At 50.6% G+C, this 22,915-nt stretch overlaps 2 protein-coding genes across 9 annotated transcripts in view; both read right to left on the bottom strand.

Annotated features, from left to right (window-relative positions):
• Nucleotides 1-2,562: 2,562 nt before the first annotated feature.
• Nucleotides 2,563-20,423, bottom strand: AKAP8 (A-kinase anchoring protein 8). Of its 2 annotated transcripts, none has more exons than XM_069589197.1 (14): nt 20,305-20,423; nt 17,376-17,414; nt 15,907-15,939; nt 15,081-15,357; nt 14,147-14,630; nt 13,491-13,620; nt 13,206-13,252; nt 12,080-12,113; nt 10,134-10,221; nt 8,130-8,271; nt 7,681-7,774; nt 7,091-7,221; nt 5,865-5,960; nt 2,563-4,221 (listed from the first exon to the last, which is right to left on the bottom strand). In XM_069589197.1, the coding sequence occupies exons 1-14, from the start codon at nt 20,321-20,323 to the stop codon at nt 3,784-3,786; spliced, it is 2,052 nt and encodes a 683-aa protein (XP_069445298.1). In that variant the 5' UTR covers nt 20,324-20,423; the 3' UTR covers nt 2,563-3,783. The 2 variants fall into 2 exon arrangements, with proteins under 2 accessions (XP_069445298.1, XP_069445299.1); XM_069589198.1 differs by lacking the exon at nt 20,305-20,423 and adding an exon at nt 19,604-20,081.
• Nucleotides 20,424-20,715: 292 nt separating this feature from the next.
• Nucleotides 20,716-22,915, bottom strand: part of AKAP8L (A-kinase anchoring protein 8 like) — a 30,870-nt gene continuing 28,670 nt past the window's right edge. For all 7 annotated transcript variants that reach the window (XR_011256943.1, XR_011256941.1, XR_011256942.1 and 4 more), the window contains 2 exons: nt 21,185-21,280; nt 20,716-21,095 (listed from right to left, as the gene is read on the bottom strand). Coding sequence is in view for 3 of the 7 variants with exons in the window: in XM_069589199.1 (XP_069445300.1) it covers nt 20,784-21,095; nt 21,185-21,280 (408 nt within the window). In the remaining 4 variants the exon portion in view is untranslated. The remainder of the gene's footprint in view (nt 21,096-21,184; nt 21,281-22,915) is intronic.

Genomic DNA, 22,915 nt, shown 5'->3' with positions numbered 1-22,915 from the left:
CCCTGCCTGACCAGGGATTGAACCTGGGCCTCCTGCACTGGGAGCTCGGAGTCTTAGCCACTGGATCACCAGGGAAGTCCCAAACAGGCCTGTGTATTCATCTTAGTATTTCAGAGTCCCACATCTTTTTGCTGCATTGGGTCTTAGTTGTGGGTAGTGGGATCTTCGTTGTGGTGCAGATTCTCCAGCTGTGGCTTGTGGGCCTGTGGCTCGTGGGCCCCGAAGCACTCAGGCTTAATTGCTCCATGGCACGTGGGATCTTAGTTCCCCCACTAGGGACTGAACCTGTGTCCCATGCATGGAAGGTGGACTTTGAACTAACTTTTAAACTTTTTGGCTGTGCTGGGTCCTTGTTGCCGCACGGACTTTCATCTAGTCGTGACGCGTGGGCTTCTCACTGCGGTGGCTTCTCCGGTTGTGGAGCAGAGGCTCTAGGGTCTGCGGGCTTCAGTTAGCTGTGGCTCCCGGGCTCTAGCACAGGCTCAACAGACGTGTCACAGAAGCTTAGTCGCTCCGAGGCATTGGGATCTTCCTGCACCAGGGATGGTAGGTGGATTCCTTACCACTGAGCCCCCTGGGATGTCACAGTATTCCCACACCTTTAATGTGGGGCCTTAGAAGTTACTCAACTTCCCTCTCAGGTTTCTCCCCTACAGAGAAGATAAAACTGATAAATATTCGTTTCCAATGAGTGAGCCTGCAACTTACTCCTGTCATCTCCGGCGTATCAGGACATCATTTTGTGCAACCAAGTAATGACTCCCCATCTTGGGGAATGAGGGCCTGATTTAAACCTAAATTTGAGAATAAAATGAACCATGTCATTTCATACTGGGGGTAGGTGGTAAGGGTGGGAGTAAAAGAACGTAATAGAAATTCAGATTCAATGGCAGGCCTTGTATTAATTTTACAAGAAAACCAAGGGAATTCCCTGGCAGTTCAGTGCTTAGGACGCCACCCTTTCACTGCAGAGGGCACCGGTGATTGCAGAACTAAGATCCCCCAAGTCACATGGCATGGCCAAAAAAACCTAGTTTCATAGTTTTGTTATTCTCTCTCAGACACTTTTGCCTCAAGAGAACAAGCTTCAACGGGCATGCATAACCTGTGACTAAGCCATGTCTATGCAGTGTTAGTCAGCAAACGTGGAAAACTCAGCAGTGGCCACAGGACTGGAAGAGGTCAGTTTTCATTCCAACCTTAACTAAGGGCAGTGCCAAAGAATGTTCAGACTACCGTACAGTTGTGCTCATTTCACATGCTAGTAAGGTTATGCTCAAAATCCTTCAAGCTAGGCCTCAGCAGTACATTCGAGGCTTCTGGAACTGAGAACTTCCAGATGTACAAGCTGGGTTCAGAAAACGCCTAGGAATCAGAGATCAAACTGCCAACCTTTGTTGGATCATAGGGAAAGCAAGGGAATTCCAGAAAAACATCTACTTCTGCTTCATGAACAACACTAAAGCCTTTGTGGATCACAGCAAACTGTGGAAAATTCCTAGAGATGGGAATGCCGGATCACCTTATCTATCTCCTAAGAAAACTGTATGCAGGTCAAGAAATGAGTTAGAACCAGACATGAACAACTGACTGGTTCCAAACTGGAAAAGGAGTATGACAAGGCTATGTATTGTAACCCTGATTATTTAACTTATATGCAGTGTACATCATGGGAAATGCCAGGCTCAAGCTGGAATCAAGATTGCCAGGAGAAATATCAGCAACCTCAGATGCTATGCAGATGATACTACTCTAATGGCACAAAGTGAAGAGGAACTAGTCTCTTGATAAGGGTGAAAGAGAGTGAAAAAGCTGGCTTAAAACTCAATGTTCAAAAAAAAAAAAAAGAAAAAAACCAAACCCTCAATGTTCAAAAAATGAATATCATGGCATCTAGTCCCATCAGTTCAAGGCAAACAAGATGGGGAAGAAATGTAAACAGTGACAAGTTTTATTTTCTCGGGCTCCAAAATCACTGTGGACAGTGACTGTAGCCATGAAATTAAAAGGCGCTTGCTCCATGGAAGGAAATCTATGACAAACCTAGTGTATTAAAAAGCAGAGACATCACTTTGCCAACAAAGGTCCATAGAGTCAAAGCTATGGGTTTTCCAGTAGTCCTATACAGATGTGAGCTGGACCATAAAGAAGGCTGAACACCAAAGAATTGATTCTTTCAAACTGTGGTGTTGGAGAAGACTCTTGGAGTCCCTCGGACAGCATGATCATACCAGTCAATCCTAAAGGAAATCAACCCTGAAAGTTCCTTGGAAGGACTGATGCTGAAGCTCCAATACTTTGGCCACCTGATGCAAAGAGCTGACTCACTGGAAAAGACCCTGATCCTGGAAAGACTGAAGGCAAAAGTAGGGGCTGGAAGAGAATGAGATGGTTAGATAACATTGCCAATTCAATGGACATGAATCTGAGAAACTCTGGGAGATGGACAGGGGAGCCTGGCATGCTGTTCACAGGGTTGGAAAGTCTGACACAACTTAGTGACTGAACAAAAACAAATGCAGTATTAAGGAATGATGAGCAGAAAAGATTCAGAGGCACTGATTCTTGCTTACTAAGCAGTTTATTTGTTCTTAGTTCTACCATTTGACTTTTCCATAAATACCCATCTCAAGTCTCCAATAAGGCTCCTTGAGAGCAGTGCACATACCTAAGTTTTGTCATGAATCAGCACCTGGTATACAACAGGCGCTCTCTTTTCTATCACCTCTTTTCTACTAACGTCCACTGGCCACTGCCTTCCTAAGTGTGACAGCTCAAAGGCTTACAGGCAAACAGACCCAGCAGTACCATTTCAAAAGGGCGGTTAATCTTCCAGTTCTTTTGATTACATGAAAGTGTAACTGTTGCTTACTAACCTTCAACACATGCTAGCTTTTCTTTCTTACAGATTCAAAAACTTCCAAAGGAATATTTATCTAAAATAAAATGTTTATTCATTTTCCACAGATAGGTATCTCTATGGCAATTTATATTGATTTTCCATTCACAAGACATCAAATTTTCTTTTTAAATATATTTAAGTAAAAGTAACTCAATTTAAAGAAAAACAAGAAACCCTGAAGTAATGCAGAGGTGGGTCACAAATGAGGTAAAACATTGCAAAGGTGATTCACCAAGGACTAAAAGTTGGGAAACAATGCCCCAGGCAAAATATCCTCATTCTTGAGGGTAAGTAGGTGTGCTTCCAATGGTTCACGTGTGAGATTCTTCAGGACTTTGAGAATTCACTGATGTGACAGAATCAAATCACATGTTACCAAGATTCTGCTACCTCTTGTGAAGGAGGATCACACACCACACAGTGTACCACAAAAGCAGAGATCAAAAACCAAAGCCAAAGTAAATTCTCGAAATTTTTAACAAAAACAGTAAAAGCTTTATAAAGCAAGATACATCCTAGTACTGAACTGCTCCCGACCAAAAAATAATAAAAAGGGGTGCATTCAGCCAGTGGCTGTATTTAACAAGCAAAGCATCAGCAAAGTCTAATTATCCAAATTTTATTATTCCAACTACCATGTAAAGAGAGATGTAAAGACAGCCACTTGGGGGAATGTACAACTTTTGCAGCCTTCACACCAAGGCAGAAAGCCTTGAGATGACTCTGTGAGACAAGCCTGTGAGGTACACTTTTCTGAAGGAAATGGCTGTGTCTCTTTGCTGAAATAATATTCCAGTATCACATACCCTAGTACTACTCAGAAGCCAGAGGAGAGAGCATAATGCATCATACAGCCTATCCCTTGAAACAGGGAAGGAGGGTCACTCTGCGGGAGCAGCACCTTTGGGCTCTGCATCAGTCTGCCCCACGGTGGCTTCGGCAGCAGCTGTGACTGTCGAGGTGCTTTCTGGCTCTGCTGCCACGGCTTCCGCTTCGACTCCAGCCTCAGCAGCTTCACCTCCAGCTTCTGCTTCAGCACTGCCCTTCCCGGGTGCCACTCTGCAGGGAGTCTCTGCTTTGGGGTGGGGACCACTGGTGGCCTCAGCCGTGTCTGCGGGGCCGTCCGGTTCGGCAGGCATCTCCCCACTTTCTGGAGCAGGAGCTTCCTCCCCATCTACTGCACTCACTGCTGCCGTAACCACTTCAGCCAAGACCTGGGCTGCCACCTCCTCAGGGGTCTCCTCCTTATCCTCACCTCCTAAATGCTCATCTCCTTCTATTTCTGCATCACCAGCTTCACTGGTGAAAGGGTCTTCACCCTGGCCAACAAGAGGAAACCCAGGTTAGTGCGGTCTAAACAACTGTCCAAACGAGAGACTGAGGCTCAGGCTGCTGGGAGATCATGTTTTCATGATGGGCAGAGTCAACAAGAGAAACATTTTAAATCATATCAAGTGAGTCCATCCTATACGTGCTCAGAAAAGACATCTCAGAAAAGCTTCACGAATACTATTTTATACTTGTTATTCAAGCATACAATGATGAGGGAAGGTTTAAAAAGTCATAGATACTCTCAACCCAGTTAAAAAAAAACAACCCCAAAACCCATAAACCTCATTTTAACAGGAAGTTCAGGCTTTTTTTTTTTTTAAATGTGGACCATTTTAAAAGTCTGTATTGGATCTAATACAATACTACTTCTCTTTTGTATTTTGATTTTCTGGCTACGTGGCATGTAGGATCTTAGTTCTCTGACCTGGGGTCAAACTAGCATCCCTTGCATTGGAAGGTAAATTCTTCACCACTGGACCACCAAGAAAAGTCCCAAGGCTCTTTCTAAAGTTTCATTTAAGCACACAGCCCTGGCATGAAGGTTACCCCCTTTTTACAGTGAAGAAAATGAGAGTTACTATACAGTAATCAGAAAATGTTTTAAAATACAGTGCTTAGGACTTTCCTGGCAGTCCAGTGATGAAGACTCCCAGCTTCCACTACAGGGGATGTACGTTCGATCCCTGGTTGGGGAAACTAAGATCGCACATACCAAAAAAATAATGGTGTGTAGGGAGTTCCCTGGTGGCCTCATGCTTAGGATTCTGAGCTTTCACTGCCATGGCCTGGATTCAGTCCCTGGTCAGGGAACTGAGATTCTACAAGTTATGAGGTAGGGCCAAAACAAAACCAAGTATTTAGAAGCTTGAGTTAACAGCTGACTCCAGAAACTTTTAAGACTGTCTAAGCCACAAGGTAAAACACTGATCAGTCATGGTTCTTACACTGATTATTTAAATTCTATCCCTTTATGGATGAAATGAATCTTCAAATACTGAAGCAATTAATAACTGAGAAGAGGGCAAACACGTCCTAGTCAGGTTATGCTGAATCCTAACTGCCAGCCCCAAATGTTGAAGTCATGGGTCTGAGCACTTAGCAAAATGGGCTTCCAAAGGAGGAACCAGAGACTCTTCCAACCAGACTCCTCTCCAGGATATCCTCCTTGGCGTTTTTTTGATTACTCTGCTCCTGATACTATGGCACCGCTAGCCCTTCCCTCTCCCTTATTCCCGATCTTACGTCGGTTGTCTCTGCCAGCAAAAACACGTTTTAGCATCTACATGGAGAATGACCATCTACTTTGGTTTTCTGTTTTGTTGTGAGCATTTCACCATCATTTGGGTTGCTATTTTATGGAGGGACAGTCTGGTTTTCTCATGGTGACAGTCAGCACCACTGCACAGATTAATCAAGTAGGACCATTTCCCAGAGTTCCCAGGCAAGCAGTCAGTCTCAGGGAATGCACAACTGTGGAATCCCCAAGCCTGATACATTCCAACATCTCTCAATTCTTCAAAAGACTCAGAAATGCTAAATACTGCACTTTGAATAGAATTCCAAACCCAGAGAGTTAGTTCATCCTCCATTTCCAAAGCTTTTCCCATCTACTGGACTCTGAAGCACAAACCTTAAGGTATTTTTCCAGCATCTTCACTATATGTCTGTTGTTCAAAACACTCTTAGCCACATGAAGACTTGTTTTCTTGAACTGTTCAGCAGCCAACTACAAAGGGAATCAAACATGAGTTGTTAAAAATGGTGTGCACAGAGGAGCGAGAGAATAAACCAGCCTGGGTACACTGAGTTGTTCTGAGATTCGTCCTATGCAACTAAAATCTTTCTTCAGTATGGCAAGTCTCCAAGCGCTGGACTCCAAGAATGAAAGCAAGCAAGCACTGGAGAAGAATCAGAACTGAGTCTGTGAAATAGTGGGGATAAGTCTAAGACGTTAAAAAGTGCAGGCACACCACTGATGTCCAAGTACCACGCATACAAGCAAGGAAAAAATAAAAACATTTACAGATCAGAAGCTAGGTGGACTCAGTAGGGGAAAAGGGCAAGCTTTTTCTTTTCAGTTTTCTGAGTTATACTGACTTTACAAGTAAATTCTATAGGAAAAGTCTGAATGCTGCAAACACTTGACTGTTTTAGAGCTTAACTCAGATGATAAGCCCTTGTTTGTACAATGGTTTTTGTCTGGTCTTTAGTAATACCAGGAGATGATGGGCGGGTAGGTAGCTCCAATCTGGTAGTCAGGTAAACTAACCACAGAGATGTTAAACCAGGGCTTGGCAAGCTAGAGCCTGCAGGCCAGACGCGGCCACACCCATTCCCTTTACTTAAGGCCTGTGGCTGTTTCTGCCCAACAGCCACAGACTTGAGGATTAACAAGTTAAGGCAGGGACCTGATGGCTTACAACAGCTAAAAATACTTACAGTTTGACCCTTTATTTAAATAAAAAAAGCTGTCAATACTTTGGCATTTAGCCTCAGGCCCCATCAGCTAGTAAGGATCAAACCAATCCCTGACCCTGAGTCCTCCAGACTATTCTGCTATGAGTGGTCCTCAGCCTCACCTTGTAAGAAATCTAGTTTTTCAGCAGCTGGGGAATTTACTCATGTGACTTACAGGGAATATTCTCAACCCAGGAAAATTTCCAGTCAATCTTAAGCAACACATTTTCCTCACATTTTAATAGAAACTGGGTACATGTTACAATCACTTCATGAAATGATAGACTGATGGCAAAAGCCCCTAAAGAAGTTAACTTCCACATGCACACACAAAGTGCTGAACCCCTCGCACTGGCAGCCAGGACTGCTTGCCCCACCCCACACCAGGGGGGCACTCACCCGACGGTTGTGATTGTGGTCGACAGAGTGCAGGTGCCGCTGGAGGAGCTGGGGCTGCGCCGGGATCAGCATGTCACAGGCCAGGCAATGAGCAGCCTCTATTTTCTTGAAGAAGTGCTCCTGGCCAATCCCTGTTGACAACACCCCAGACTTGTGGGATTTGGGTCGGCATCCAAGTGATGCTTCTCTCCCACTAACTCCCCATCAGGGCTCACAGTTTCTCCCCATGGCCCTAAGGACTCGGTTAGGACAGAATCTGAGACACACATCACCTGCCCTCCAGCAGGTGCATGGAGACAGAACACACGGCCTCCACACCTGCGAACTTTATTTTTAACTTTTCTCATCCTTTGGTCCTTCCTCTTCATACTAAGGAGGAAAAACATCAGAGTGCTTAAACAGCACCCCAATAAGCTGCCTGTAGAGCTGTCAGCTACCTTAGGCCACACATGAAGGTCTCCTTCCCTTGCTAAGCGCCCCTCCCATTTGTCTTCTCTTTGTCCCATTTTCAACCACCCTGACCTGGGCTCTGTGATCTGGACTAACACCCACCCCCCACCCCCCACCCCCCACCTCAGATCGAAACTCACCTTTGAAAGGATCTGGTTTTGGTTTTGTACTTTCCTTCTCCATCAGCTCCTGACGCCGCTTCTCGATTTTCTTATTCCTGTTTATAATGTATTCCTAGAGAGGTTGGGAGATGCACCAAATGAAATGAGGGGGGAAGGCGCACGTGGGTATTTTTTCAACTGCATCAGAGGCAGCTCATCAAGGGTGACTGCCAAGCCCATGGTGGGTGGTGACAACCTTATCTCAGCTGCTCTCAGGACTGGAAGACAGCCATCAGAGCAGCTCCATGGGCAGAATTCGTGCGAACTACAATGAGTGGAACTCTCATTGTCCTTCTGCCTCAGGGACCTGCACACTGCTATTCTGGAAAAAGAAGTCTTGACCTAGTTTAGGCTTCCCTTCTCTATGGGGTAGCCAACACCTGTAGGATCACTGGCACACGCCGTGATGGAGGCTAAGTGCGATTTACCTGGAGGAATTCCACCGTCTTGTCAGGCAGCTTGGTACTTATAAAGCGCAGTGTCTCTTTGTGAAACTTGCTTTGCAAATGCTTCTGGATTTCTTCATCTTCAAAACTCCGGAACTTGCACACGGAACAGGCAAACTGAATCCTGGAGAAGGAAGACAAAAAGAAAAGCAGTGATGGAGATAACCAGCTTATCTCTGCATCAGAGTAACAGTTACTCCAAGTTTCTCCACATTAAGAATCAGAGTGCAACCTTTCAAGTATTTCAGGAAAATGATTCCTGTAGCACTCTACCATACCACTCTTTCTGGCCCAAACAGGTGGAGACTTTTCAGAACTGTGGATTCCCTAAGTCTCTAGCCCACTGCTCTGGGGACCTAGAACCCAACTCCATAGCGTCTCAGATGTTTTGTTCTGCAGCCACTTGGAAGATACAAGACAACTGACCCCATTTAGTACCACAGAATTCCTGATGATCTCACAAAATTCAAAACTCACATGATCTCAGTTCTCCAATGGGACTCAATCGAAGGACACATCATACCTAAAGATGAAAACTGAGGTTTCTTTGTTGTGCGCTTTCAAAATCTCACCAGATATATGCATGCCGTATGACAAGGGGAGAGCACCCTACAGACAGACTCCCAAACCCCCAGAGCACAGAGCAAGGTGTTGCTTCCCTCAGCTCTGCTCCTCATGGGGTCTAAGAGCAGAGGCGCTGTGGCACTCAGGAATCCTCCTCTGCCAAATCAGAGTTCTGCTGGACAAGTGCCACAAGACACCCTTGCCTTTGCAGATACTCCCAAAAGAGGAGTGAAGAGGAAAATCTCCTGGGCCCTGTGTGCACAATTGTCAGGAAGCCACCAAAGAAATACAGGCCTCGCTTCTTTGCTGCATCTTGACCTCCCCTGTGACAACTTCTCCAATTTTTTTGAGGATCTTCAGTCACTAGGGCAGTCTAAGTGAAAGTCGTTCAGTCGTGTCTGTTTGTGACCCCATGGACTGTCCCTGGAATTCTCCAGGCCAGAATCCTGGAGTGGGTAGTCGTTCCCTCTCCAGGGGATCTTCCCAATCCAGGGTTCAAACCCAGGTCTCCCGCAATGTGGACAGATTCTTTACCAGCTGAGCCACAAGGGAAGCCCAGGGCAGTCTAAAGATTCTTTTAAAATGGTAATCTCAGTTCCCATGCGGCATGAAAACAGATCTAGAATGACCGTCATTTTTATGCATCTGTTTAAAGATAAGATTTCAGTGAATTCTGTAACACTTGGAACTCCTCCTACCCCACTTTCCAGCCTCTACTGTTTGCTCTTTTGCTAAGTGTTACTAGCACAGGAAAACCATTACCCCCATTTGAGCCTTAAGGGCAAGGATTTCCTCTCAAGTCTTCAAGAGAACCTGCGCACAGGGAAGTAGCCAGCTTGGTCAAGGCCTCATCAACCATGTACTCCAGTGGTTTATGAGGAGAAGTACAGTGTGCCCACACCGATGCCCTTTGCGGTTTGCACTGGTGCTTTTACATCTTGAGGTTTAACATCTATACATGTCAAACTCCACAAGTGGTTTGGATTTACATGGACGAGGCATCCAAAACACCTTGGCAGCTCAGCTAAATACACTTCACCTGTCTGGAATGATAGCCAAGAGACAAGGGAACTCCTCACAGGCCTACAGGAGGGCAAGCAACCCCAGCAAGGCTAAGACTCGGTGTGCTTCCCAAGCTTTGTCTCCCGTCGACCCGACCAGGCTTTCCTGACACACACCCAGAGTCAGACAGCAGGCTGCTGGATAGGAAAAGCAAGACAGGGAAGGACACAGACAGCAGGTGGGCCGTAGTGTGAGTGGGGTGGGCAGGCCGTGTCCTCCCCAGCTCGTCCCACCCTTGTCAGGCCCTGGGGGTAGGGGAGTGGAAATGAGGTGACCAGGCCCCTCACCCCCCCAACTACAGAGTGAAGACAGCGGAGCTCAGGAGAGCCTTGACAGCGCCCGCCTCATCTGCCTCCTCACCTGTCAGCCGCCCGGTCTCTCATCCTGTCTCTCCTCCTCTGCTTCTCCCTCCTCTTCTTCACTTCATCGTCCTCGTCGTCCTTCTCTCCTGCAACAGAGAAGTCCCTTCCAGACCCTCTGAGGCGCCGGTAGAGGCGCTGAGCACCAGGGCTTTGACGGGGGCCACAGCTGTGCCACCATACCCCATGCCCTGCTGCGCCCTCCACGCACGGCAGGGTCAGGACACCCTGAGGCAGCAAGGGGCTGTCAAAAGCTCCCAAAAGGAGTGGGCCTTTGATGAGAACCCTGAGCAGTTCCCAGGGGAGTCACGTCACTCCCCCCCAGGGCCTGATAAGGTTGGGATGGGCCAGGGACACGGCCCGCCCACCCCACTCACACTACGGCCCACTTGCTCTGTCCTTCCCTATCTTGCTTTTCCAGTCCAACACCCTACCATTGGGTCTTCTCCCAATGTGACTTAAGGAGACAGAGAAGCGGTTCTCCCCAGGCAGCAGCTGGACGGCCTTAGAGAGTGACGCCAGCCACTCTGCCGCCCTCCGCTCCACCTCCAGGTGGGCCGTGACAGCCGTCCTGCCGGCCTCCTCTGAGCTAGGGCCTCAGCAGGTCTGACAATCCCTGCTGGCCTGGACTCTACCTCCCACTCACCAGAACCATCAATCTCTGGTTTTCCCAGCGATATGCAGGAAGCAATCCCAGAAATAAAAATGGGAAGAGACCAAACGGTCCTCTGTCCATCCCATGGGGCCAGTGCGGGAGCTCTGGAGAGAGCCGTGCAGCCCAGAGGTGCAGCCTGGCCCAGGCTGCCTCACCGCGGCTCAGGGCCAGGGCCGGACGCTGAAACAAGGTTGGATAAGCATCTGAACTGTAACCCCTACCCCTGATGCCAGTCACGAGACTGTCCCACGAAGATGGCGACCGGTGTACGCTGCTCAGAAGCCTCTCAAAAGGGCGTGTGGGATTTTTGGCAAGAGGTCACTGCCTGAAACTATTACTGCTGTTTAATAGCAAAGTCATCCCAGGTAGGCAGCAGGACCTGTGCGCAATAAACATGTCACCTTTGCTTTAGCATTTACCCCGCTGCACGAGCCGCTAAATGCTCTGTGGTCCCATGCTATGGATGTAATTGCCTCAATAAACAGGGCAGGAGGACCTCAGAGGGTTGGCTAAACCTGAACATGTAAGAGAAGGAGCATTTAAGTCAGGGCCTTCATAATTAATGGGAGCAGCCTGTGGGAAACCAGCTATGGACGTACCCACGGGACCAGGAGAGAAGCAAGTGGCTGTCTCTCCACGCCCCTCCTGAAGGGCTTAATGGTGCTCTGTTCTTGCCACTCATTTGGGGCTCTCACGTCTCTCACGCTGGAACTGCTGGGGCCTGCTGAGCAGTGCCTGCCTCTGGAGGATCCAGGCTGCCCCCCCACCCCCGGCTCCCCTCCCAGGCAGGCGTCTGATCTCTGCCCCACCCTGTGCCAGTGTCTCCACCACAGGGGCCGGAAGCATGGCCCTGGCCTGGCAAGCAAGGGGACTGTGGACAGAATGAAGCCCAGGAGCAAACAGTACAGCGACCTGCACTGGCCAACGGGGGAACAGAGAAGGCAGGCTGGAGGGCGCCTTTTCTTTTCTCTCTTGCATTTCTGAGACTCTTTTCCCTACCGCTTAGAGCTACTGCAGACACCCAGAGACGAGCTCCCCCGGCCTCCAGGGCCTGCACTGAGTGAGGCAAGCAGACCTATTTCCAGCAAGTGTTGCTGCAAACACCAAGGCAAAGCCTCAGAGCGAGTGGCAAGGCCAAGGCCCACCCGGCAGCCACGGCCCCTCTTCTGCCCTGAGCCTCCAGCCCCTCCTCCAACCTTGCTCGGAAGCCCAGGTGGCTGGGCGTCAGGCAGTGAGTACAGGGCAGCTGGGCAGACACAAGAAAGCTCAAAGGGATTCTGGGGCATGCCTACCTCTTTGCCTCCCGGAGTCAAAGGATTCGTCCTCCTGAAAAAGGCCACAAAGGCACACTGTGAGGTGGAATTTCTAGCGCTCTCTACAAGCAGCCACCAGGAACATAGCCACAGAGCATCAGGACAAGACCCAGGGCCTGAGTGTCCTGTCACTAGTCCCGCTTGCCTTCTGAGGCTCTGTGCTAACAACTAACTTGCTTTTTTAAAATTAAAGACACAGACTAGCTTTAAAGCTAGAGAATTACCTCTGGCAAACGCACAGTTCTGCATGAAATACCAAAAGTTCACCCATCAACAATGTCAAGAAACCCCAATTTGTAGAAAGAGCTAGTCCTAGCACTCTCTCCTGAAAATGGGCTTTATGACATTTCCCAGCTACTTGTTTACATCTACCAAAGGTTATAACAAGCCAGATATAGACAGAAACTCATGTAACTGAACCCATTCCTTAGACATCAAGCTGCTATACAGATCTATCAGCAGGTATACAGAAATCCCCAACAAGATCTACACAACCTAGACAGGGACAAGCAAGACAATCAGAAGAGCTGAAAAGTCACTGTAACCAGGGACTTCCTCCCCTCCCCCAAGCTCATCTGACCATCAGAAGCCCCTGGATGAAGTTTCATACGCCCAGATTTCCAGGTCCTGCCCCAGACTTGGATCAGAGTTTGCAGGAGGCGGCAAAGGCTTGCACCCCAGGTGCTTGTGCCTGGTCCTGGCTAAGAGCCAGCCTCCGGCACCCATCTCCCATGACCGGTTTTAAGAGCTGAAGGACAGGGATGCAACTCAGCACCAGCACAGAGCTGGCAGCAGACGAGTCTTCGGTGCCTATTTGAAAGCCTCAGCCTCCGTGGCCACTGCAGTTACCATGTGGCAGCCGGGCACATCACTGTGAGGACCTAGGAATGGCTGGGGAGAGGGCTGGGAACGCTTTCAGGAAAACAAGGATTGTTTCAAGTGGAAAACTCTCAGAAACCGAGCTGCAAGTCTGATTATTAAATCGACTCATGAGGTGGAGTTGAATCTACCACAGCAGCTGTTGCTGCCTCTCTGTGAGGAAGACACTAAAGGAGGAAAACCCAGACTAGAGACACTGGAGGTTGATCGGTCAAGGCGAACTTACACCCCTGAATTCTTCGTCTCCTGAGCGGAAGTCACCAGCTCCATCATCTACCAAACACAAAGGAATAAAGAAAGTCAGCCCCTTGGCAGCAGGCCCACTCCATCTTCACTCCCCAAACTCGCTGTCCAGAGTGACTGCGCTCACGCTGACTACAGCGGGGACGGTGGGAGTGCGAGTGACACACGCCACTGAGTTCCCGAGCGCTGTCCAGACAGGCAGGCAGAGCACCAAACACGCAGCCGACCCACCTTACACCCACACTGGCCTGCTGGCCCCAGGGCATACCGTTCTCAGAAAAATCTCCCTCGCTGTCAGCTCGAGCTTGTTTGGTGTCAGGCTCGTCATAAATCTGCAGCTGCTTCCGTTTCCTGCCCAAGCTTTCTGGGCCGCAGCGATTGAACCCTCTCCGCCGAGGCTACAAACAGAAGCACACTCTCATGCATTGCTTACTCTGATGGTCCCCATTTGTCCCCAGAGCAATGAAGAACAGAGGGGTTGTAAGGTCAGAGAACAAGAGCAGGAAAGGTCTTTCAGAAAGCAAAGGAAGACACCACGGTTGGAACCTCTCCCACCCTCACCCCCCTGCCAAAACACAAAAACTTTATGCTGAGTGAAAGAAGCCAGACACAAAAGGCCACGTATTACACGACTGCATTCATATGAAATGTCCACGAGGACATCTAGAGACAAAAGCTAGGTTAGCTGTTGCCACGGGTTGAGGGAGAGAGGAGGAAATGACAGGTTTCTTTCCGGGATGATGGAAACACTCTTAATTACATAGTAGTGAAGAGCGAAGGTTGCACAATTCTGTGCATTTTCACTAGAAGTTGAATTGCACTTAAAAAGTGACATAAGGTCTGGTACGATCTCTAAAATACTTTGAAGATAAACACATAAAAAGAAACGCAAACAAGGCAGGTCAGAACTTGGCAAAGGCTCACCTGATCTCTTATCCGGGTCTGTGACCGGCCACACCCATAGGGCACAGAGTTGTCATAACCTCCTGCACCCTGGACGCCCATCATGCCAAAGTCAGGGGCCGGGGACTGGGAGAAGAGGGAAGGCGGGGGCCTGCTGGGGGCGGGGCCGCCAAGGCCCCGCCCACCCACATAGTTCATCTCTGTCCACGGAGTAGAAAGAGGCTCAGAGGCGGCTGCAGGTGGCATGAAGGGGTCACCGCGCACAAACGTGCTGGGGTTGCTCCGGTCCTGGAAGCGGCCCTGGCCGCGGCCCCGCATGAAGCCATCGAGGGAGCCCCGCTCACGGGCTGGGTCCCGGCAGTCACTGTACTGACCACCAAAGCCACCATTGCGGTCGGGCCCCAGGTCAAAGTCATAGTCGTAGCTGTAGCTGGGGCGGTAGGGATTGTGCTCAGGCAGGCAAGGCCTGGAATCATAGGACTCAAACGACTGGAAGCGAAAGGAGCTGCAAAGAAAGCACAACCCATCACCATACTGTCCAGGCACCATCTCAACACCTCCTGCAAAGCACACCTCCCTACATTCAGAGCAGCAAAACCAAACTGCCACGCACCCCTCCGAGATGCTCACAAAGTAAAACAGACCAAATCCCTTTGAAACACCACTGAACAAGGGGAGTGAAACCCTGGCCACAGGAACAGGGAGAAGATGCTGGGTGCTTGATGCAGACGTAAGGGGTCTTACACAGTTGAGCTAACGGCCATGCCCTAAGGCCCACCACCCAGGAAACCAGCAAGTCCTACCAAATGCCTCTGCCCCAATAAAGGCTCAACTTATCTGGCCTACACTGTGGAGGGAGCTAGGGAAGAGCCCTCCCAGGACGAGCAGGTGCCCACTCCCTCTATACAAAGCGGGGCACCCGGGACCCTCGGGAAGGGCTCAGGTCTATAATCACCTCTCCCGGTCCTGCATGCCCTCCCCACCGCTGCTGCTCCCGCCCCTTCCTCCTTCCTTGGACATCATGTCCAAACGCTGGTTGATCTTGGCGATGAGGGAGTCAGAACTGTCAGAGCATGGTTCTGGGCCGTAAGAAGCCATGTGCATGGCAGGGCCCCCAGGCGCCAGGCCGTCGCTGGCCTTGGTGGCCTCCCATGAGGCTGGGCCGTAGCTGTAAGTTGCTCCGGTGGTGACGCTGGTGTTCTGGGCACCATAGTAATTGTAGTTTTCATAACCTGATGGAGGGAGGAAGAGCTAAGTCAGATCTCAGCAGCTACAAGACCAGTCCCTGGGGGACAAGTCAGGCAAGGAGCACCCGCCGCCTATGGAGAAGAAAGAGGGTCCGGGGACCAAGGGCTGCTGCCACTGCCCCAGCACTGCACACGTCACCTGCCAACAGGTGGCAGGAGGGCACGGCCTCAACTCTGAGCGGTGGGTTTTCTATACCGAATCATAAGACTTGCTTCTCATCCAAAGCCAGAGAGCCCAGGAGCTGGCAGTTGGAAGACTGATGGACCCACCAAAGAGCAGACCACCACCACAACCCTCCCTACCCCTGACCTCCAGCAAGCTCCCTCGGAGGCCTGCCCCCAGCCCTCCCCCGCTGCCCCCAGCCCTCCCCCGCTGCCCCCAGCCCTCCCCCGTATCTCAGACCCAGTCTGCTGAGGCTTCAGGACAACCATGAGCACACCAAGGATGGGAGATGGGGGTCCCTGCACCCCAGCCCCTCGAGGTAGCTGGTCAGAGGCCTACTCACCCACCCACAGACCCCTAGAAGGGCGTACCTTGCCAGCTGGCCACACCAGTTCCATATGTACCTTAAATTAGAAGAAACAAAAACATACAAGATTTCGGCTTACAAAACGAAGGCATCTGAGACGTAGTTCCTCACCCCGACCCCAGCCTAGGCACTGAAGGACGGTCATCACCTCACTCCACTATCCACAGGGCCAGAGCTGGGGGTGGCTAGGTCAGTGCTGCAAGGAGGCACCCTTGGTTGCCCACTGAGGTCAGGAAAGGTGGGGTCCACTAGCTGTAAAACTCATTTCCTACAGAAATGCTCAGCTAAGCGTAACCAGGGCATCTCTCCTAAGGAAGCTGTCCTTTAGGGCAACAGAAAGGACACTACAGTCTTTTTCCGGGAAGCTCGTCCAGCGTGGGCCAGCAGCGAAGAGGCTGCCAGGCCCCCAGGCAGAGCTGTTCCAAAGTGCCAGTTTCACCAGGCGCCAGATCTAAGGCACCGCCAACAGCACGGAGTGCACTGGTGGAAAATCACGTCCCCAGCTCAACTGAACAGGGGACATCGTGTGCCTGGGCAACACACAAGGCCTCCTGCTGGGACACTAGGTGATGGGTGGAAAAGTGACTCAAAAGCGACCCTGCTGCCAGTGGTGCAAGGGCCAAGTTCCAGGCTCAGAAAACAAAGGAAACCTTCAACCAATCCCCTGGAACAAATGCTGGCAAAAAGCAGAAAACCTCGCCCACCAGAGAGCACATTCTAGTTCTTCAAACACACTAAGTACCAGGATGGGGACTCCTGAGCAGGGTCCATGGACGGGCCTAGGGCCAAATCCAGTCCACAGCTCTTGTTTTTGTAGGGCCCACAAGCTGAGAATGGGTTTTATGTTTTTAAACGGTTGGGGAACAAACAAATAAAAAAAGTCAAAATAATACTTCATAACATGCAAATTCTGACAAAAGACACATTTTCGTATCTGTCAAAACTCACAAAACTGTGCAACAGAGTAAAAACTAATGTAAACTATAGACCATACATTGTATGAACACTGGCTTATAAACTGTAACACATTCTGCTAACTATAATAATAAAGGAAATTGTGCCTGAGTCGAAGATAGGCTGTGAGTGTGCATATGAAGTTCTATGTACTATCTGATCAATCCCATAAGCCTAAAACTACTGAAAAGTATTATTTATAAAAATCTTTGGTTATACCCTCGACTATTTACTTAAGATAGAACAAAAATTGTTAAAATAGACTGTTCGATGACATAATGGAAATCACATGGTATGCAAATTTCAGTGTCTTTATGTAAACATTATTGGCACACAGTCCTACCTACTTGTTTATAAACTGTCTATGGTGGCTTCTGCACTATAGAGACCATATAGCCTGCAAAGTAAAAAAATTTACTATCTGGCCCTTTACAAAAAAGGCTTCCTGGTTCCAGCTATGTTCATGCTAGTGCTGGGGGCGGGTAGCCCATGCCTCCCTGACAAGCAGGTCTCACTTACCCTGGGTGTTGGTAGGTCCAGCACTCCATGCCCCATAACCTGTGAACATATTTGTGAGTTACAGTCATACTTGTCACACCAGAGAACAAGTGCTTCTGAGGAGCATAAAGGAATCTCCTTGAAGGAGATGAGTGCCAGTCTTACAAGAAGGCAGCACAACCACAACAATGCCCCCCTAAAAGTCATCCGACAGCTGGCTTTTGCATTATCACACTCCACCTGCCTGAGGTCAAAGCAGAAAAAAGAGGAGGGGGATGGGCCTCTGCGCCAGTTTGGTCCATCGCTTGCTGAGGGACCTTGACCTAAGCCTCAACCCACAACTAAGGAAGACACAGGACTAGCTACCAGCTCACTCACCATTAGAACACAGTCCCCACCCCCAGCCCCCTCAGGCAGCCATGAAGTGAAGTGAAGTGAACTCGCTCAGTCGTGCCCGACTCTTTGCAACCCCATGGACTGTAGCCTACCAGGCTCCTCCCTCCAAGGGATTCTCCCTCCCTGGGATTTTCCAGGCAAGAGTACTGGAGTGGGTTGCCATTTCCTTCTCCAGGGGATCTTCCTGACCCAGGGATTGAACCTGGATCTCCCGCATTCCAGGCAAACGCTTAACCTCTGAGCCACCAGGGAAGAACCTCCTAACTGGGAATAAACTTTGACTATCTGGAGCCAACAGCTGTGTCTCGGCAGGCCTCGCTTCTTTTGACTCTGAACTCTCCAATGCTCCTCTGGGCCTTGAAGTCCCAGGGCTTCAGCCTGGTCCTGAGGCATCAGATGGCATTCCTCTCTGTAGTGGCTCCCCCGGCCCCTCTGGACACTCCCATGACAGCATCTATCTGGTCCCTCTTTACCTGTGTTTCCAGCCTGACACTGAGCTGGGCACAGGCAACCTTTCATACCTGCCAAATGACTTCACTTCTGCAAAGCCTCCTCTCTCTCAAATACTTCCCTTCTCTCCTACCAGGACTGGAGTAGGAAATGGCAACTCATTCCAGTACTCTTGCCTGGAAAATCCCATGGACAGAAAAGTCTGGTGGACTGCAGTTCGTGGGGTTGCAAGAGCTGGACGTGAGTTAGCAACGGAGCATGAATGTTCCTACCAAGACAATCCAAACCATTAGATGAATGCCTACTGTATGCCCACACGAGACTGACACTCAGCTGGTGATCCCAGAATGCCATTCAGAGGGAGCTAGGGAGCTAAGGCTCAGACGTTATGGGACTTGAACTGAAGTCACCCTGCTGAAGGTTATCTCCCGTCACACAGATTTCCACGTCTATGCAGCAGAAAAGCAGAGCAGTGATTCTAACAGCAACTGACCAACTCTGTGGAACTGGTCTAACTAAAAAGCATAAACCATTCACATAACCTCAAGACCCTTGAAATAGGTACTGTTCACTCTGTGGTACACAGGGGTTCCAGAGGATAAGTCACTTGCCCAAGAACATGTTAAGGAGCAGGAAGAGGAGGACTTGGACCCAGATCGAGGTGCCTCCGAGGGCCAACGAGCAACTCTTAAACGGCAACAAGTCTTAGGAAATAACTCTAGGTGGAAAAGCTACAGAAGGATTCTGGGAGGCCGCTGCACCTAAACCGAATCTGAAAAGGTTTTCTGGTAGGTAGAAGGGGAGCAGGGTGTAAACCCTCTAAGCTAAGAGCACAGGTAAGGCAGGATTATTACTAGCTGGAAAATCTGGTTAGGGAAGCAGGCAAAGAAGGGTGAGATCCAATCTGACTGCCGAAAAGACCGGAGAACCAGGCTGAGCCACTCAACGACCTTGGAGACACCCAAGCACACCAGACACCAGGACCGTTCTGCTTCTGCTGCTGGCCTCCTGCTAATGCTGCCCTTTCAAAACACGCGCCTTCCCTGCGGCAGCCAAGATCTGATCGCCCGTGTCTGAACCTCATAAGCCAGGACAGAGATCCGCGCCGGGTCAAGCCCAGTCCTGCATATTCCAACTATTCCCTGCAGGTAAACGCGGCTTCCAGCAAGCAGCAAAGGCCTCCTAGGAGGCTCAGATTCCAGAAACAGAGCAGGTCGCTCGAGGTCCGTCCTGCCGCAGGCCCTGAAATCCAAGTGGGTAAAGGGCACTTTTCACCTCACACAGCCCCTCTGGCGTCTCCAGGCCACCACAGACGACAACCTTTAGGAGAACCACCAGTCTGTCACGACCCCAGAGCACATAGAGTTTCCAGGCTTTGATCAAGAAGGTACCCCGCATCTGACCCTCAGTGTCTTGTCCCAGATGTGCTTGAGCCAGGTCCGCGACAGTCGCCCAGTGAGGCTGATAACCGCAGAGGCTGCACTAGGCCCGGCTGCTCTGCACCGCCCGACTGGCGGCAAGGGGTCCGAACCTGCGCCGCCCACACGGCCTTCGGGACCAGCGCCCCAGACCTCCTGTGCCACACGGAGGCCCCAGCCAACCCCGCAGGTTCCCAGACAGGCAGGCACGACAGCTCGGGAAAAGGCAGCGATCCCGTCTCGGTCCCAAGCCACAGACCCCGCGCGCCCCACGAGATCCCGGCATAGCTCCGCCTCCCGGCGCCGCCATTTTGTGGCGTCTTCCGAAAGGGACACCGGGCCTGCGAGCGGCGGGGTTCGGCAGGGCCCGGCCGACCCAGCCGGGGGTGAAAAACTGAAACCGCGCCGAATGCCTGAAGCGCCCCCCGAAGTCCGCCCCAGCGTCGGGCCGCCGAACTCGGCCAACGTGCTCAGGTCCTGTCGGCCAATCCGCACGCAGCGCCCCGGGAACGACAGGGCCGAGGTCCAATGAGCTGCGCGCGCGCGCCCCGGCCGCCTCTCCACCAAGACCGAACTGCGGTAACCGCGCTCTGGTGTAGTCTCCGGCCCGCGGCCCCCTGCACGGCGTCGGAACTGTGCCGGGACACCACCTTCCCGCCCCACCCCGCAGAGTCGCCCACACCAACCTCCGTAGCCCTGATCCATGTCTTCAGATCCGCCCGCCAAGCAGCTCCTTTTTCTAGGCTATCACAGGACGCATGCGCTCAACGCACTTCCCGCCGTCCTCTAATGGTAGACCAGGCGCATACGTCACCCCTGCTACGCGATACCATTGGCCGTAGTTCACGGCGGGCCCTCCTTTATCACCCCGGCTGGCCTTCCGGTTGTTCCGGGTCGGTGTTCATAGCTTGCTAGTTTTGCTCCTGGGCGCTGTGCCTCACCGCTCGCAGGCGTATCCATTCTTTTCGCCGCCAATGCGCAAACCTAACCCAACAGCCCCAGGTCGCATCCGCAGACACACACAGCCCAGCGGTGAGGCCTGGACCCCCGCCCAGGCGGACCGTGCAGCACACAGACAAAAGACGACGACGACGAGGTGGGATGAGACGAACTTTTATTAGACTCAGCTTGCAGCCTCGGCCCCGCGAGCCCCGCCCGCCCCAAGTCATGGAGCGCCTCCTCCTCCCTCCTCTTCGTCGTCAGCCTCCACGTCGAGGCCCGGGATGCCTCGGATCTGGCGCTCCAGCGCCCCGCCCAGTAGGGGCACGGCCTCCTCGTCCTCCTCCGGGGGCGGGGGCGGGGGTGGGGACGCGGCCCCGGGTACTGGCTCTGGAGGCACTGGGGGCTGAGCCGGCACGGCCTCTGCACCCTCCGCGACCCCGGCCGCTTCAACCAGCGGCCCCTCATCAAGGACACCTCCCTCGGCCTCCTCTTGTTCCTTCTCCTCCTCTGGGCTGTCAGTGAAAGGGTTCTCACCCTGCGGAGAGGGGCGCGACATGAAGAAAGGGAGAACCCGCGGGGTCGCGGCTGGGGACTGGGCCGGCATGCCAGGGGCGTGCACCTCACCTTCAGATAGCGCTCCAGTTTCTTGCTGATTAGCTTGTTGTTTAGGATGCTGCGAGCCACCATGAGCGAGGACTTCTTAGACTGCTCCATCATGAGCTGCGGGCAAGGCAGGCAGGGCTGCAGAGGCTGACCCAGGCATTCCAAAGAAGCCTCCCACCCTCACACCGCCGGATCGGGTAGAGCCCAAACACACCCGCGCACCTCTCCACCTCCACCTCGGGACCCAGCACTGCCAATGACTACAAGCAGACTGCGTTAGGTCTGTAAGTGGACCCTTGAGTACAAGCGTGGGTTCACTCTACAAGCATGGAGCCAAGACCCGATTTGATCTTTGCTCCAATGGTCCATCTTTCCACGCCATACTTACTGTAACTGATTAAAGTCATGTCTTTACAGCTGTACTGCAGCGATCTGATTTGCTTACATAAAAATTTATAAGCAGTGAACAAACACTAAAAACCAAATGTGCAACTCCTAACAAGAGGGCAACTGCCCTAAAACACACACAACTCTGCAGGATAAACAGGGAGGATATAAAAGCAGGAAAAGAATGTCAAACACTATGTTTAAGTGATACGAAAGTGTTAGTTGCTCAGTCGTCTCCGACTCTGCGCCCCCATGGACTGTAGCCCCGTCAGGCTCCTCTGTCTATGGGATTCTCCAGACAAGAATACTGGAGTGGGTTGCCATTCCCTTCTACAGGGGATCTTCCCCACCCAGGGACTGAAACCAGGTCTCCCACATTGCAGGCAGATTCTTTACGATCTGAGCCACCAGGGAAGCCCTTAAGTGATATACATCCTTTTAATCCATAAGATTCCCAAGATAAAGAATTATACCCTCAAATGTAAAGGTTGAAAAGAGACACTTACTCTTGGTGAGAGGCTCAAGTGTTTATTTTCTGAAAAATCATTGTGATAGTACTCATTGGTAAAGATTCTGATGCTGTGAAAGATTGAGGGCAACAGAGGATGAGATAGTTGGATGGCATCACTGACTCAATAGACATGAGTCTGTGCAACTCTGGGAGATAGTAAAGGACAGGGAAGCCTAGCATGCTGCAGTCCATGAGGTCGCAAAGAGTTGGACAGGACTCAGCAACTGAACAATAATCAAAAGTAAAAATTTTCTCAGCAATTCCTCCAGGGAGTCTAGCCTAAATTTAAAATTGGGAACATGCAAGTACACTGGTTGCAGAGGTGAAAAATTGGAAAGCACCTTAGTGTTCTTCAGTGGAAAAGTGGTTACATAAACCAGATGTTCAGAAGAACACCATGCAGTCTTCAAACAGGGCTTCTCTCTCCCCTGGCATAAAATGTGTGATGGGACAGAGTGCAGAGCATGCCAGTGTCTGGGGCAATTTACACCAAAATGCTACATGATTTTCTCTGTGAGTGAAGGCAACTCTCACTTCCATCATTAACGCAAGTAATGGGTAACCCAAGTATAAAGCCATAAACAGAAAAAAAAAAAGCTATTTTTGGAGGGGTGGGGAAGCTGACCTTTGGGACCTCTACTCAACCCTAGCCAACTCTTTACATCGAATTTCAGAAAATCACTTCATTTGTCTGTTTCTATTCCCTTTCCCCACCTTCATCTTTTTTCGTTTTTACTTGGGGAAAATAGTCCTCATGTATGCTCAAAATGAAACAAGTTAAAGATGCACAAAAGAAAACTGCCTACATACTGGTTTCCCCTGGTGGGGAATAAAAGGGATAACCGGTTCTAATC

The sequence above is a fragment of the Ovis canadensis genome, chromosome 5 (genome assembly GCF_042477335.2).
Source record: "Ovis canadensis isolate MfBH-ARS-UI-01 breed Bighorn chromosome 5, ARS-UI_OviCan_v2, whole genome shotgun sequence".
Classification (NCBI taxonomy): Eukaryota; Metazoa; Chordata; class Mammalia; order Artiodactyla; family Bovidae; genus Ovis; species Ovis canadensis.
This window is presented reverse-complemented; position numbering and strand designations above follow the sequence as displayed.

Coding starts and splice junctions, on each gene's coding strand:
- AKAP8 (XM_069589197.1), bottom strand. Junction 14,631..15,080: donor GGCATGCAGGACCGGGAGAG/GTGATTATAGAC, acceptor CTTTCTTTGCAG/CTCCTTTCGCTTCCAGTCGT. Junction 4,222..5,864: donor TGCTGGAAAAATACCTTAAG/GTTTGTGCTTCA, acceptor CTTGTTGGCCAG/GGTGAAGACCCTTTCACCAG.